Source organism: Schistocerca piceifrons, chromosome 3 (genome assembly GCF_021461385.2).
Source record: "Schistocerca piceifrons isolate TAMUIC-IGC-003096 chromosome 3, iqSchPice1.1, whole genome shotgun sequence".
In the NCBI taxonomy this organism is placed as follows: domain Eukaryota; kingdom Metazoa; phylum Arthropoda; class Insecta; order Orthoptera; family Acrididae; genus Schistocerca; species Schistocerca piceifrons.
Window position 1 is genome coordinate 835,121,619 of NC_060140.1, and position 12,925 is coordinate 835,134,543.

General features: G+C 37.7%; 2 protein-coding genes across 3 annotated transcripts in view; one reads left to right on the forward strand and one right to left on the reverse strand.

The window, feature by feature from the left end:
- Positions 1–2,682, forward strand: part of LOC124787975 (transmembrane protein 64) — a 38,254-nt gene extending 35,572 nt beyond the window's left edge. For both annotated transcript variants that reach the window (XR_007016046.1, XM_047254989.1), the window contains one exon: positions 1,666–2,682. Coding sequence is in view for 1 of the 2 variants with exons in the window: in XM_047254989.1 (XP_047110945.1) it covers positions 1,666–1,764 (99 nt within the window). In the remaining variant the exon portion in view is untranslated. The remainder of the gene's footprint in view (positions 1–1,665) is intronic.
- Positions 2,410–12,925, reverse strand: part of LOC124787974 (alanine--glyoxylate aminotransferase 2, mitochondrial-like) — a 188,286-nt gene continuing 177,770 nt past the window's right edge. The window contains exons 9-10 of the mRNA XM_047254987.1: positions 2,698–2,946; positions 2,410–2,594 (exon numbers count right to left, since the gene is read on the reverse strand). Coding sequence (XP_047110943.1) covers positions 2,487–2,594; positions 2,698–2,946 — 357 coding nt within the window. The 3' untranslated portion in view covers positions 2,410–2,486. The remainder of the gene's footprint in view (positions 2,595–2,697; positions 2,947–12,925) is intronic.

Here is a 12,925-nt window from a genome sequence, read left to right on the forward strand (position 1 = left end):
ACGTGCATATACATTTTTCTGGCGGACTCTGTATGTGCAGCAGGCTTGGTAGTTAGCGGTAAAGCATGTGCCTGGGAACTGAGAGGCCATGGGATCAAATCTTAGACAGATTACAGATGAAAAATCTTCATTATATTGTAGCCTTTGGCTCTTAACCACATGAGGAGTTGACAGAAACAATATGTGGTTCAGGTTCCATATTCTGTATCTACACACATACTCCACAAGCCACTGTATGGTACGTGACAGAGGATACCGTGTACCACTACTAGTTATTTCCTTTCCTTTTCCACTCGCAGATAGAGTGAAGGGAAAATAGCTGTCCATACAAACCCTAATTTCTCTTATCTTTGTAGTCCTTCTGTGCATGTAGGTTGGCATCAGTAGATACATTCTGCAGTCAATGTCAGATGCCGATTCTTTAAATCTCCTCAATAGTATTTCAGGAAAAGTACGTCATCTTCACTCCAGGGATTCCCATTTCAGTTCCCAAAGCCAGTCACGTTAAACTGTAGGTCCCTTTTCCTGAGTTGGATAGTTGGGGTAAGTTAGGGACACGCAAGTCGGCAAAGTGGAGTCCGAATGAAAGACTCGCACCAGTACACTGAGCCAAACAAATTATCATCATCATCATCATCATCATTTGTATACATAGTTATGTTTGTACAGAACCATCAGAGCATGAGTCCTACTACTTGCTCTTGTCCAGTTTTTACATTTACATTACTTTAAAATTTATTCTTAGTATTTGGCACTGAGTACCACTGGTGTCAATATGACTCCAGTTTAAATTATTTGTTTGTCTCTTGAATGTGACATTTATGAAAACTGAATGATGACTGCTACATTGAACAGCTATAATTTATGTTGTTATATCAGTTCATTAAAAGATTGCCAATATAGCCCACATAAATTACATGAGGTCTTTATGATCCCCAGTGGTAGTCGGAAACAAAAACGTCCCGGTAGTACTAGTATTAATTTCTGTTTATCTGTGTTATTTATGGTCACCTCTTTGTACTGTCCCTGATGCTTTCCCACTGTGTTATAATGTGACCTCTCTTCTTTGATTCCACATTAGTTTCATGAAATGGTGCAGTATTGGCTCAATCATTATATTCATCTTGTCAAGTTTATTATATCTTTTCCATTTTTTTGTGTGTTTTTACTGCAGTCTCTCATTGTGTGTACATGTGCATACCATGTCAAATTTTCTCTTTAGCTTTGAAGTTTGAGAATATACTTTCAACTTGTTATTTTTGGTGTTGGTGGTTGCGGTTGTTAAGGCACACTGAGTGTTTCCAGGGAACACTCGTAAACAAATGATTGAATCACATATTAAATAAAAACCCCCCATTGGCAGTTTTCAGCATAATCTACTGATTGGAAAATATGGTTACATAAATACATTGTAAATATTTGTGTAAATGTTGTTCTAATAATGAAATTTTGAAGTGTGACATGGAATAATCTCTTACTTGGAACAAAGCAGTTGCATTCCCATAAGAAAGAGTGTTATTAATTTTGGCATTGTTAGATGTCTTAGCAGTCTTGCTTTGCTATAAGCATAAATTAAGGGAACGTTGCAATCAGTATATAATACTTAAATATATAATTTATAATATATTAGTATGTTCTCTGCTTTATCATTTTTTTTTCTTTCAGATCACAGTTGGTGTGTGCCTCATGGCTTATGTATTGACGAAAGCTCGTCAAGAGTTAAGGAAAGCGCTATATAGTACATCGTATAGTCAGGTGGCATGATTCTTGTTAGTTACCATTGACACACATGGTACATTACACCACAGCACTGAAATCAAATTTTTGAAAGACATAATCAGTATTGTTTTATATTTATTGATTTAGAACTGCTTTTTGCTTAGTTTTAATACAGAATGAATCAGTCAGTTCAATCTGTCTGTTGTATAATTTTCTATTTCTTTTTTATTTATTTTGCCATTAAATGTCACACTTTGGTTATTTATATGTAAACTATGGGGATATTGAAAAAGTATAGTTTTACATGAATTGCATGTATATTCACAACTTCTGTGTTTTCACAGAAACTTGTTATAAACTGAATGCTGTTAAATCTGTACCTACTCATTGCACTACATGATGATTGGTCAGACAGTGATGACATTTTTATTTTCAGTTAATGTTTCAGGCAGCTTGCTGATTGAAATATTTTAAGGGCTGTGATTGTGCCAAAGATAGGTCAGGTATTAATTACATCCGGGAAAACATTTTTTGTGTATGTTTACTTACACAAATACAAGTATTTACAAGAAGTCGTCTTATAAATCCTGTTATGTTGTCTTTTGTTATTGCAGCATAATTTTATGGATGTATTAGAATGTGATAAAATCAAATTGATAAACACATGTTACATAAAAATGTTTGTTATAACTATAAAGGGAAATAAATTTGTAGACTCATAGGATGAGGTCAAAATGATTGTGCCATTTTTGTTTGTAGTTCAGTTTTTAGTGCTTTGTTTTTTCTACATATTTTGTCAAAACTTTGTCAAGTACAGAAATTGTATAATCTACATCTTCTTTGGTGATGCACATCGGTGGTTTAATGCGGAATACCTGCGAACAATAAGATATGATTAGAGCACTATTTGTGAAAGCATTTAATTACTTTGTGCCTTCAATAAATGAACATATTTATTGTTAATGGATTATTCCTTACATTTCCTTGGGCACCTCCTTTCCCAATAATTATGCCGTGTTTCTTTATTTCTTCCCAAATATCTAAAATGTCAGATGCAGCCATTGGTTTCATTTGATTTTTGTCCTTTACCATTTCAACACCTATCATTAGACCTTTTCCCCGAACATCACCAATGCAGTCAAACTTGTCTCGTAGTTCAGAGAGTTTTGTGAGCATATATGTTCCCACTATCTTGCAGTTTTCTTGTAACTTTTCTTCTTCAATAACCTTGGAAGAAAATCATTGGTATTTAAAGTGAATTTTTAAATAAGAGAATGATTTTAAAATTTTATAACTCTAACACCATATGAAGAAGTTAAGAACTAAGAAAAATTTTCATTTGTTTCATAGAAATAACACACCTCTTGCATGTCATATACAGTACAAAGAAAACATTAATTACTGGCAGTCAGAAACTTACTGTCTTTTTATTACCAGTATCAAAAAGTACTTTTACACAATCTGAAATGTGATATATTTATGGCTATGATCAGGACATTCCTTAGCCTAGATAGTATAGCTCAGTTAACTCCTAGAACTACCCTCGAATTGGTCTATGAACTGACTCTAAATTGTGTAGCATTGAACTAAGACAGCCCTTGTCTTTGACATGTTATTGTGCCAGATGTGTTGCAGAATGTCTCTCGGAATGCATGTCATGGTTTTTAAGTTCTTTCAAATCAACCCCTTTTGTTGGATTCAGTTCATATTCAAACATCCAGACAGTTGATTGCTACTCAAATTCTGGCTCATATGAAAATATCCAAGTTTTTGTCTCCTATTTAAGATGTGTACAGATTTCTTTTTTCCTCAGTCACGTTTTTCTAACATTGCCCTAAACCATAAAAAAATAATCTGACAAAAACCTACATGTGAAATTTCCATTTTTTTCACAACACTATTTCTCTAAATGCTCAGTACAAACAAGCTACTTGGCCAATTTCTAAGATGCCATTGTTTTAAAAATAGCAGACAACAGATTCTAAAACAATAGCAGTGTCATGTCTCAACTGCATCACCTATAAGTTGGTTGTTTAAAATTAAAAGATTACCTTTTATAAATCTAATGTGGCAAATGAAGATTTGTTGCAGGACTGGGAATCAAATCTGGATTTATTGCATTTCATCTGCAATTGCCTTAACAATTCCATGAGATTTGGAATTGCAGACATTAATGTCAACTCTTGCAAAAGTATTTCAACTGACAACCTCAATATGGCTATGTCATTATCAGCCAAAATATGGCAAGATGTCAACATCATCCCTTTGCAGTCTTCAAACCTCATGGAATACTCATTTTGCCAGATAAACTTTAAGAATCACAACAGTGATTTCACATCTCAACACTACCATTTAGTGACTGTTCTTTTTAAAAACTTCAAATGCAACCATTGTAGATAACAGCATCATCTGTGAACAGTTTCACGGAATGTCTAATACTATCCATTGCATAAAATACTGAAGCACTGAGACGACAAGGCTGGACATCAATGTAATCTTGTACACATACACACTACTGGCAGGTATGTAAATGATTAAAGTAGCAATTTTCCCTGACTGGTTGAACAGCCATTAGAGTGCACTAGTGTTGGAGTTTAGTGTTGTTACCAGGACAGGTAGGATATATAAGGGGAAACAGTGTTATCAGAACCTGATAGAGCTTCCTTGTGGGTCTCCATTTGGCCAGTTGGTCAAATCGTGCAATATCCAAATTTGTGGGGCATTCAGGTGTGGCAGTTGTCCACTGTTGGACTGCTCGGGAACGTACGGGCAACCATACTTGTCATCAAGATTTCACTCAAATACATTGTACCACCACAAGGGTGTATCACCGTATTGTGCACCAAGCACATTGTTACACCTTCACATCTGTGCATGCCATTCGAGAACAGGTAATGGATTGCCTGAAACGTTCTGTGTCATTCTGGACCATTGATTGGATACTACCAGCAGTCAGACTAGGGTATTACTGTCCCATGTGTAGGCTGCCATTAACACCATAATACTAATGGTTGTGTTTCAAGTGTTGCTGTGACAAGGAAGCATGGATTCCTGATAAATAGGGGTCATGTTGTGTTTAGAAATGAACAACAGTTAGGCACTGCCTTGGGTGGCCATCACTGGCGAGCGTTATAGAGAGGTACAGTGGTAAGCCATTGGATATGACTTAAGGTCATGGCTGATAAGTTATGGGAAGTCTGACAGCAATATGGTAATCCTTTCTCCTCCTGTGTTACCTTTCGTGTGACTCGTAACTTGGTACTGTCTTTCACAGGACATTCTCATCCATATATGGCACATGTCTCTACAAACTGTCTTGTGTGACATGGAAGTACTCCCGTGGCCAGCAAGACCCCTACATTTGCCCCTGATAGAACATATGTGGGGCTAACTTGGTCATCAACTCTGTGCTAAGCCAGTATCCAGGATATCAAGGACTATTTACAACAGTTGTTGGGCCAACTTTCCATATGAGAGGATGCACGATGGCTTTGCAGTACCCTTCCCAATTGAGTTAGTGCATATAACCAAGCCACAGAAGGTTCAACAGCAGACTAATAAATGGGTGCATCCTACCAAGTTATTTGTAATTTTGACTCAATATTGCAATAACTGAAATAACATCACACATGTTCTCTCAACGTGTGAAGTTTCATCTTGCTTCCTCCTCCCCTTCTGGATGCTTCACATTTTTGATCAAGCAGCATATATTGTATACGGTAATGGTCCTATAACACTCCTTCCAAAGTTACTTTTACACCCACTGATTTTGTCCCGCATACCGTGATGTTTCGAGTTGTGTCTGCTATCTGGCTCCAATAAGAAATGATCCAATACTCAGTGAGTTCATACTTTTCTCACTAAACAACAGTGGGGATCTGCATACAGTGCCTGCCTTGAGGTGAGGATTTTGGCAGCAGCCTGGGGATCAATGTCTATGGTGCTCTGGATATTATTAACAAACAGAACAAGCAGAGTTTCACAAGCTCACAGTTTGTTGTAATTTGTGTTGTTTCATACAGAGGAGATTTTTGTTCCCCAAGTAGGTTATTGAGTGCAAGCATAGAACATGTCGCACCCTCCTCCAACAGATTGATGGTAATGATGTAGAGGTGTAATTATATGCATCTGTCCTATGGCCCTTTTTGAAAATGGGTACAACCTGTGATTTTTCTCAATCAGTAAGCTTCGTTGCTTCTTAAGCTTCTTTGCTACATAAGCTTCGTTGCTCTGGTGGCCTACAATAATCTGCTGCTAGAAGGAGAGCAGTTTCTTTCACATAATCTGTACTGACTCATTCAGGTACTTCATTAGGTCTTGATAAATTCCCACTACTTAGTGATTTTTAACTGATTTTTTTATTCCAGTGTCATCTGCCTCAATATCTGTCCTTTCAGCATTTGTACAATGATTGTAGCAAGGAACTGTGTTACAGTCTTCTGAAGTGAAACGATTTTGGAAGATGCAGTTCACTATTTTGGCTATCTGACCATCATCCTCCATTTCATTGCCAGTATGATCACTGATAATATAAACAGATTATCTTGATCCATTTACTGACTTTACCCAAGACAACAACTACCTAGGAAGTTTAGCCAACCAGTTGAATATATGTTACTTTTCAATTCACTGAATGCTTTCCACTTTGCTCTTCTTGTCCTCGTTTTGGCTCTGTTCAGCTTTTGTTTGTAAATGAGGCTTTGATTTCATTTGAACCTGTGGTGAAGTTCCCTCTGCTTTTGCAAAAACTTTCACCATATGGTCTATCTGGATTTTTCTCCAAGACACTAGCTTCCCAGAACTCTGCGGGTAGGTACAGTAATGACAACATGTCATCACTCGTCACCCAACTGGCTACAATTTATATTAATTTCTTTGGTTACATAATTTCTTCTGTGACAATCCCTTTCTTCATTCACTTTAGTTTTCTATATCTTTTATTTTCTGAACTGTCTATTTTTCCCCTCTCCCACTTCTACCACATACAATGCAATTAGGTTTCCATTCTTATTAAATCTTGTACAACGTTTTGTCAGTAATCTCTGTCTTGTTTATTATCCCATCTTCCACTTATAAGCACTAAGATTTTCAAATCTCGTATGGTGCAGTCCCCAAGTCAGTTTTTCCTTCTTATACTGTCCTGTAAGTCTCCCCTGACTCAGGGTTCCGGTCGACTTTTTCAAACTCGCCCTAAACCTCGCCAGTCCTTCTTCTTCGTGTCTCTTCTTTTCCCTTCAACCTTTCTGCCAGGAAAAGGAACCACTGGCTCCACAAATGTGCAAATTTTGTTAAACTTGTGTGTGTTTTCTCCTGTTGCCATTTGGTGGGTAGATTTTTTTTATCTATCCAGTTACATTATATTTTAAAAATTGAAAATTATTATTTTCATTGCTATAATAATCTCATTAGATATTTTGCGTTCTTTATGGCAATAAACATACCAGTATCATTGGTGGCTAGCCTATGCTTGCAGTATACGAGGGTTGGAACTTTAATAGTGGCAGCTGCGTATTTACAGCTCGTGCAAAATAAATAAGTGTTTCAAAGTTTTACTGACCTTCAAAGTAGCCACCAGCATTGTGTATAACCCGTTGCCAGTAATGTGGAAGTCGTAGGATACTCTTAGCAGTGCCAGTTGTGTTGACAGTTCGAGCCGTGCGGTCTGTTGCCCGACGAATTTGTAGCAGTTCTGAAGCAAATGCCGTGAAGTTTTTCCTTCAGTTTAGAAATCGAGTTGGACTCACGAGGCCTTAAGTCAGGGGTGCACAGTAGGTGGCATAGCACTTAGCAAGCCCATTAGTGAAACAAATCGGTAACAGCTTGCACTGTACATGCTTGAGCATTGTCCTGCAAAATGATGGTCAGGTCCTGCAGAAAATATCACCACTTCTGTCTCTAAGCTGGTCGTAGGTTGTGTTCCAGAGACAGAAGTGATGACACTTTCTGCAGGACCTGACCATCATTTTGCAGGACAGTGCTCAGGCACGTACAGTGCAAGCTGTTACTGGTTTGTTTGACTGATGGAGCTGCTAAGTGCTATACCACCTACTGCACTCGCCTGACTTAAGACCTCGTAAGTTCAACTCGATTTCTAAACTGAAGGACGCACTTCACGGCATTCGCTTCAGAACTGCTACAAATTCGTTGGGCAATAGACTGCACCGCTCGAACTGTCAACACAACTGGCACTGCTAAGAGTATTCTACGACTTCCACATTGCTGACAACGGGTTATACACAATGCTGGTGACTACTTTGAAGGTCAGTAAAACTTTGAAACACACATCTATTTTGTACAAGCTGTAAATAAGTAGTTGCCACTATTGAAGTTCCAACCCTCCTGTATCCCAGCCGAGTTTAAGATTCTGCTGCTATTAGCTTTCAGCTTCAGCCTGCTTTACATTCCTTGTACAGTGTGGGCATTACTACTTTTGACGTACAGGGACCTTACAGTTTGCTAATACCATGTTGTCTAATCTGCAGTAATGGTAATTCTCCTCTGTGGTTAATGTGACTGATCTACTCCTTCCTCCAATTATAGAAGGCTATTTGTCCTTGACCCTATGGAACCATTCCTTTAATGACTATTTAAAAAAAAATGCATAACCCATATGCTCTATTCGACAAGGAGGTTAGGAGAGCAACAGAAAGTGATAGTGCATGGCGTGGGAAGGATACTAAGGAGAGATTATCTCATTTCAGGACTTGACTTGAAAAGAGTCTAGGTGACTGAAGATTTAGGATCACTTCACAGAGAATTCACTAAGGAAGACACCGTGGTTATAGTGGGTGGGGCAGGTAACAGTATTGACAGAGATCCTGGGTACAGTATAGAGTGTGACCTGGCAAAGATTGCATCAGCATCGAAGCATATTAGTGTTGAGTTTGTATCTGCCTTGGGCGCCATGACCGACCTCATTTGAACTCTTCTGTCAAGAGAGTTAATTTGGAGCTAGAACAGCTGCTTATGTCAGATGCAGGGTCGCACATTGGTGTGGTTCCTGTTGATTCTCTCAATAGATAGGATTATACTAGGCATGGCCTTCACCTTAACAGGAAGGGGAAGGGTAAATTGGCTGGGAAAATAGCAAGAAAGTTAAGAGGGGAGGCACTGTCATGAGTGGTAAAATACCAGTGGTTATAGGGTTCACAAAAGACCCTTTTTTAGGGTAGGGGGGGACCGAAAGAAACCAAATTTTAAGAGAGGTTAGAACTGAGACAAACCTTCAGTTTGAGAAAGAAACTAAAAAACATAATTGTAGCTTATTACATCAGCACAAACAGCTATTGGTTGAGAATTTTCAACAGTCAGCAGATATTTTAACTCTACCCAATTTTAACTCAGTCAATGTGAAATGCAGCTATCTTTATTGCATCAAAATATTAGAGGACTGAGAAATAAAATTAATGAATTAACTATCTGCATAGATGAATTAGAGTCTTCAAACCCAGCTGACATAATCTGCCTCTCTGAACATCATGTGACCACTGGTATAGAACTTTTAAGTGTTACAGGGCTTAGCTTGGCATCTCACTTTTGCAGAACAGAAATGGAGAAAGGAGGAGTTGCACATTCATCAGGAACTGTCATAAATTCAAGAACATAGACATTCATAAATTTTGCCTAGAAGAGCATATGGAAGCATGTGCAACAGATGTAGAATTTCACAAAAAATCCTTCATAATACAAGTGTACATCGAGCACCTGCAGGTAACTTTAATCTGTTTGTAAACCACCTAGAAGCTGTACTGGCCCATTTAACAACCAAAAACAAAGAAATAGTGGTTGCTGGTGATTTCAATGTAGATTTCCTTAAAGACTCTCCCAATAAGAACTTATTTGAGTTAGTAACACTATCATTCAACTTATTTCCCACTGTAAAATTCCCCACTAGGGTAGCCAATTGCTCACAAACAGCCATTGATAATATTTTTATAGAAAAGTCCAATGAACAAAATTATATTACAAAACCAATAATCAATGGCCTCTCAGACCATGACACGCAGTTCCTTCTGTTAAATGTAAATATTGAACAGGATATAAAATCTGTTAAATCTGAGCTCATGAGGGTAATCAATAAGCCAAAAATTGATTATTTTAGGACACTCCTCAGAGACATTCACTGGACTGATGTTTACAGTGCTCATGGCATGAATGAAAAATATAACACTTTTACTAATAAAGTGCTTACCTTATTCGAACACTGTTTTCCCCCAAAACTTACCAAGGTTAGAGCAAAGTCTACAAAGAAGCCATGGATTACTCAAGGAATAGGGGTGTCTTGTAAAACAAAAAGAAAACTATCTGACAATCCGAAACAGTTCTGATGTTGATGCTATAGCACATTACAAGAAATACTGCAAAATATTAAAGACTGTAATACGGACATCAAAGCAAATATATAACAAGGAAAAGATAGTCATATCAGATAACAAAATAAAGACAATATGGGATATAGTGAAGGAGGAGACAGGTAGAACCAGACATGAAGAGGAACAATAGCATTAAGAGTAAATATACATTGGTGACAGATGTGTATAGTGTTGCAGAACTTTTTAACAAACATTTTATAACTGTTACTGAAAAGATGGGGTTGTCAGGTTCGGTAGATGCAGCTATGGAATACCTCAGACCAGACATTTCAAGTAACTTCCATAATATGAATTTGACCCTCACTACCCCAGCAGAAATAATGTCCATCATAAAATCTTTAAAATCAAAAACATCTAGGGGGTATGATGAAATATCAACAAAGTTAGTTAAAGAATATGATTCTGAGCTAAGGAACATATTAAGCTATCTGTGTAACCAGTCATTTATCTGTGGAATATTTCCTGAATGGTTGAAATATGCTGAAGTTAAGCCACTGCTTAAGAAGGGAGATAAAGAAATAGCATCAAATTTCCTTCGAATTTCACTGTTGCCAGCATTCTCAAAAATTTTAGAAAAAGTAATGTACAATCGGTTTTATAACCATCGTATCTCAAATAACATACTGTCAAAGTCACAGTTTGGATTTGTAAAGAGTTCTGATATTGAGAAGGCTATCTACACTTACAGTGAAAATGTGCTTAATTCATTAGACAAAAAATTGCAGGCAACTGGTATATTTTGTGATCTGTCAAAGGCATTTGACTGTGTAAATCACAATATCCTTTTAAATAAATTAGAATATTATAGCGTAACAGGAAATGCTGCAAAATGGTTCAAATCTTAAATCTCTGGCAGGAAACAAAGGGTGTTATTAGGAAAGAGACATGTATCAAGCTATCAGGCATCATCCACCTGGGAACTAACTACATGTGGGGTCCCACAGGGTTCCATTTTGGGCCCCTTACCTTTGCTTGTGTATATCAATGACCTTTCGTCAGTAACATTACCAGATGCCAAGTTCATTTTGTTTGCCGATGATACAAACATTGCAATAAATAGCAAATCAAGTGTAGTCTCAGAAAGATCAGCTAATAAAATATTTGTGGACATTAATCACTGCTTCCTAGCCAATTCTTTGTCACTAAACTTTGAAAAAACATACTACATGCAGTTCAGAACTTGTAAGAGGTGTCCCACGAGTATATGCCTAACATACGATGACAAGCAGATAGAAGAAGTGGACAGTGTTAAATTCTTGGAATTACAGCTTGATAATAAATTCACCTGGAAGGAGCACACCACAGAACTGCTGAAGCATCTTAACAAATCTCTATTTGCAATGCGAATTGTGTCAGACATAGGAGATATAAAAATGAAAAAGCTGGCATAATATCCTTACTTTCATTCCATAATGTCATATGGGATTATTTTTTGGGGTAATTCATCAAGCCAAGCTAAAGTTTTCTGGGCACAAAAACTTGCAGTAAGAGTTATATGTGGTGTGAAATCAAGGACATCCTGCAGAAGCCTGTTTAGGGAACTAGGGATACTAACTACTGCTCCCCAATATATTTATTTCTTAATGGAATTTGTCATTAAAAATATATCACTTTTTCAAACCAACAGCTCAATTCATGGAATCTATACTAGAAATAAGAATAATCTTCACAAGGATTTAAAGTCACTTGGTCTTGTACAAAAAGGTGTGCATTATACAGGAACACAATTTTCAATAACTTGCCAGCAGCCATAAAAAGCTTAACAACCAAGCAGTAATGTGTTCATTGTGTGTGTGTGTGTGTGTGTGTGTGTGTGTGTAAGTACAATCTAACTTCTGCACCATTTCTGTGCAGCAATGTGTTCATTGTAAATAAGTATTATAGTAGTTGTATTACACGTTTATTACCTTATAAATAAATAAACATTTTTATTTTAAATTCAGTGCATTAGTATTTGTAAAATGACTCTTTCATATAGTGTTCATTAAAAAATGACAATCATTCCACTTGGGACCTGTGGAATGGTACATTAGCTTATTTGTTTTAGTTGTAAATATTTGTCATGTATTGTTGTTTTTCTGACATGTTCTACATCCTGGAGGACCTCCTCACTACGGATCAATTGGAATGAAAGTAAATCTAATCTAATCTAGTAAAGTAATGTACTTATGCATTCGGCGCCTGTTCAAATTTGAATGCTGGAAGGGAACGTCCTCTCATTCACTACACGCCACAGAGAATCCTGTAACACGCCATTTACAGAGTGGGAGCTCCTCAGTGCCCTTGTACATTGCCCCGACATAGTTCCTGGGCCTGATCTGAGCCACAACCAGATGATTAAACATCTCTCATCTGACTACAAGCAACACCTCCTCGTCATCTTCAACTGGATCTGGTGCGATGGTGTCTTTCCATCGCAATGGCAGGAGAGTACCATCATTCCGGTGCTCAAACCCCATAAAAACCCGCTTGATGTGGATAGCTATCGGCCCATCAGCCTCACCAGTGTTCTTTGTAAGCTGCTGGAATGTATGGCATGTCAGCGGTTGGGTTTGGTCCTGGAGTCACGTGGCCTACTGGCTCCATGTCAGAGTGGCTTCCGCCAGGGTCGCTCTACCACTGATAATCTTGTGTCCCTCGAGTCTTCCATCTGAACAGTCTTTTCCAGATGGCAACACCTGGTTGCCGTCTTTTTTGGCTTACATAAAGCATATGACACGACCTGGCGACATCATATCCTTGCCCGCTCCTGATTTTTATCCGAAACTTCCTGTCACTTCGTACTTTCCATGTCCAAGTTGGTGCCTCCCATAGTTCCATCCATATCCAGGAGA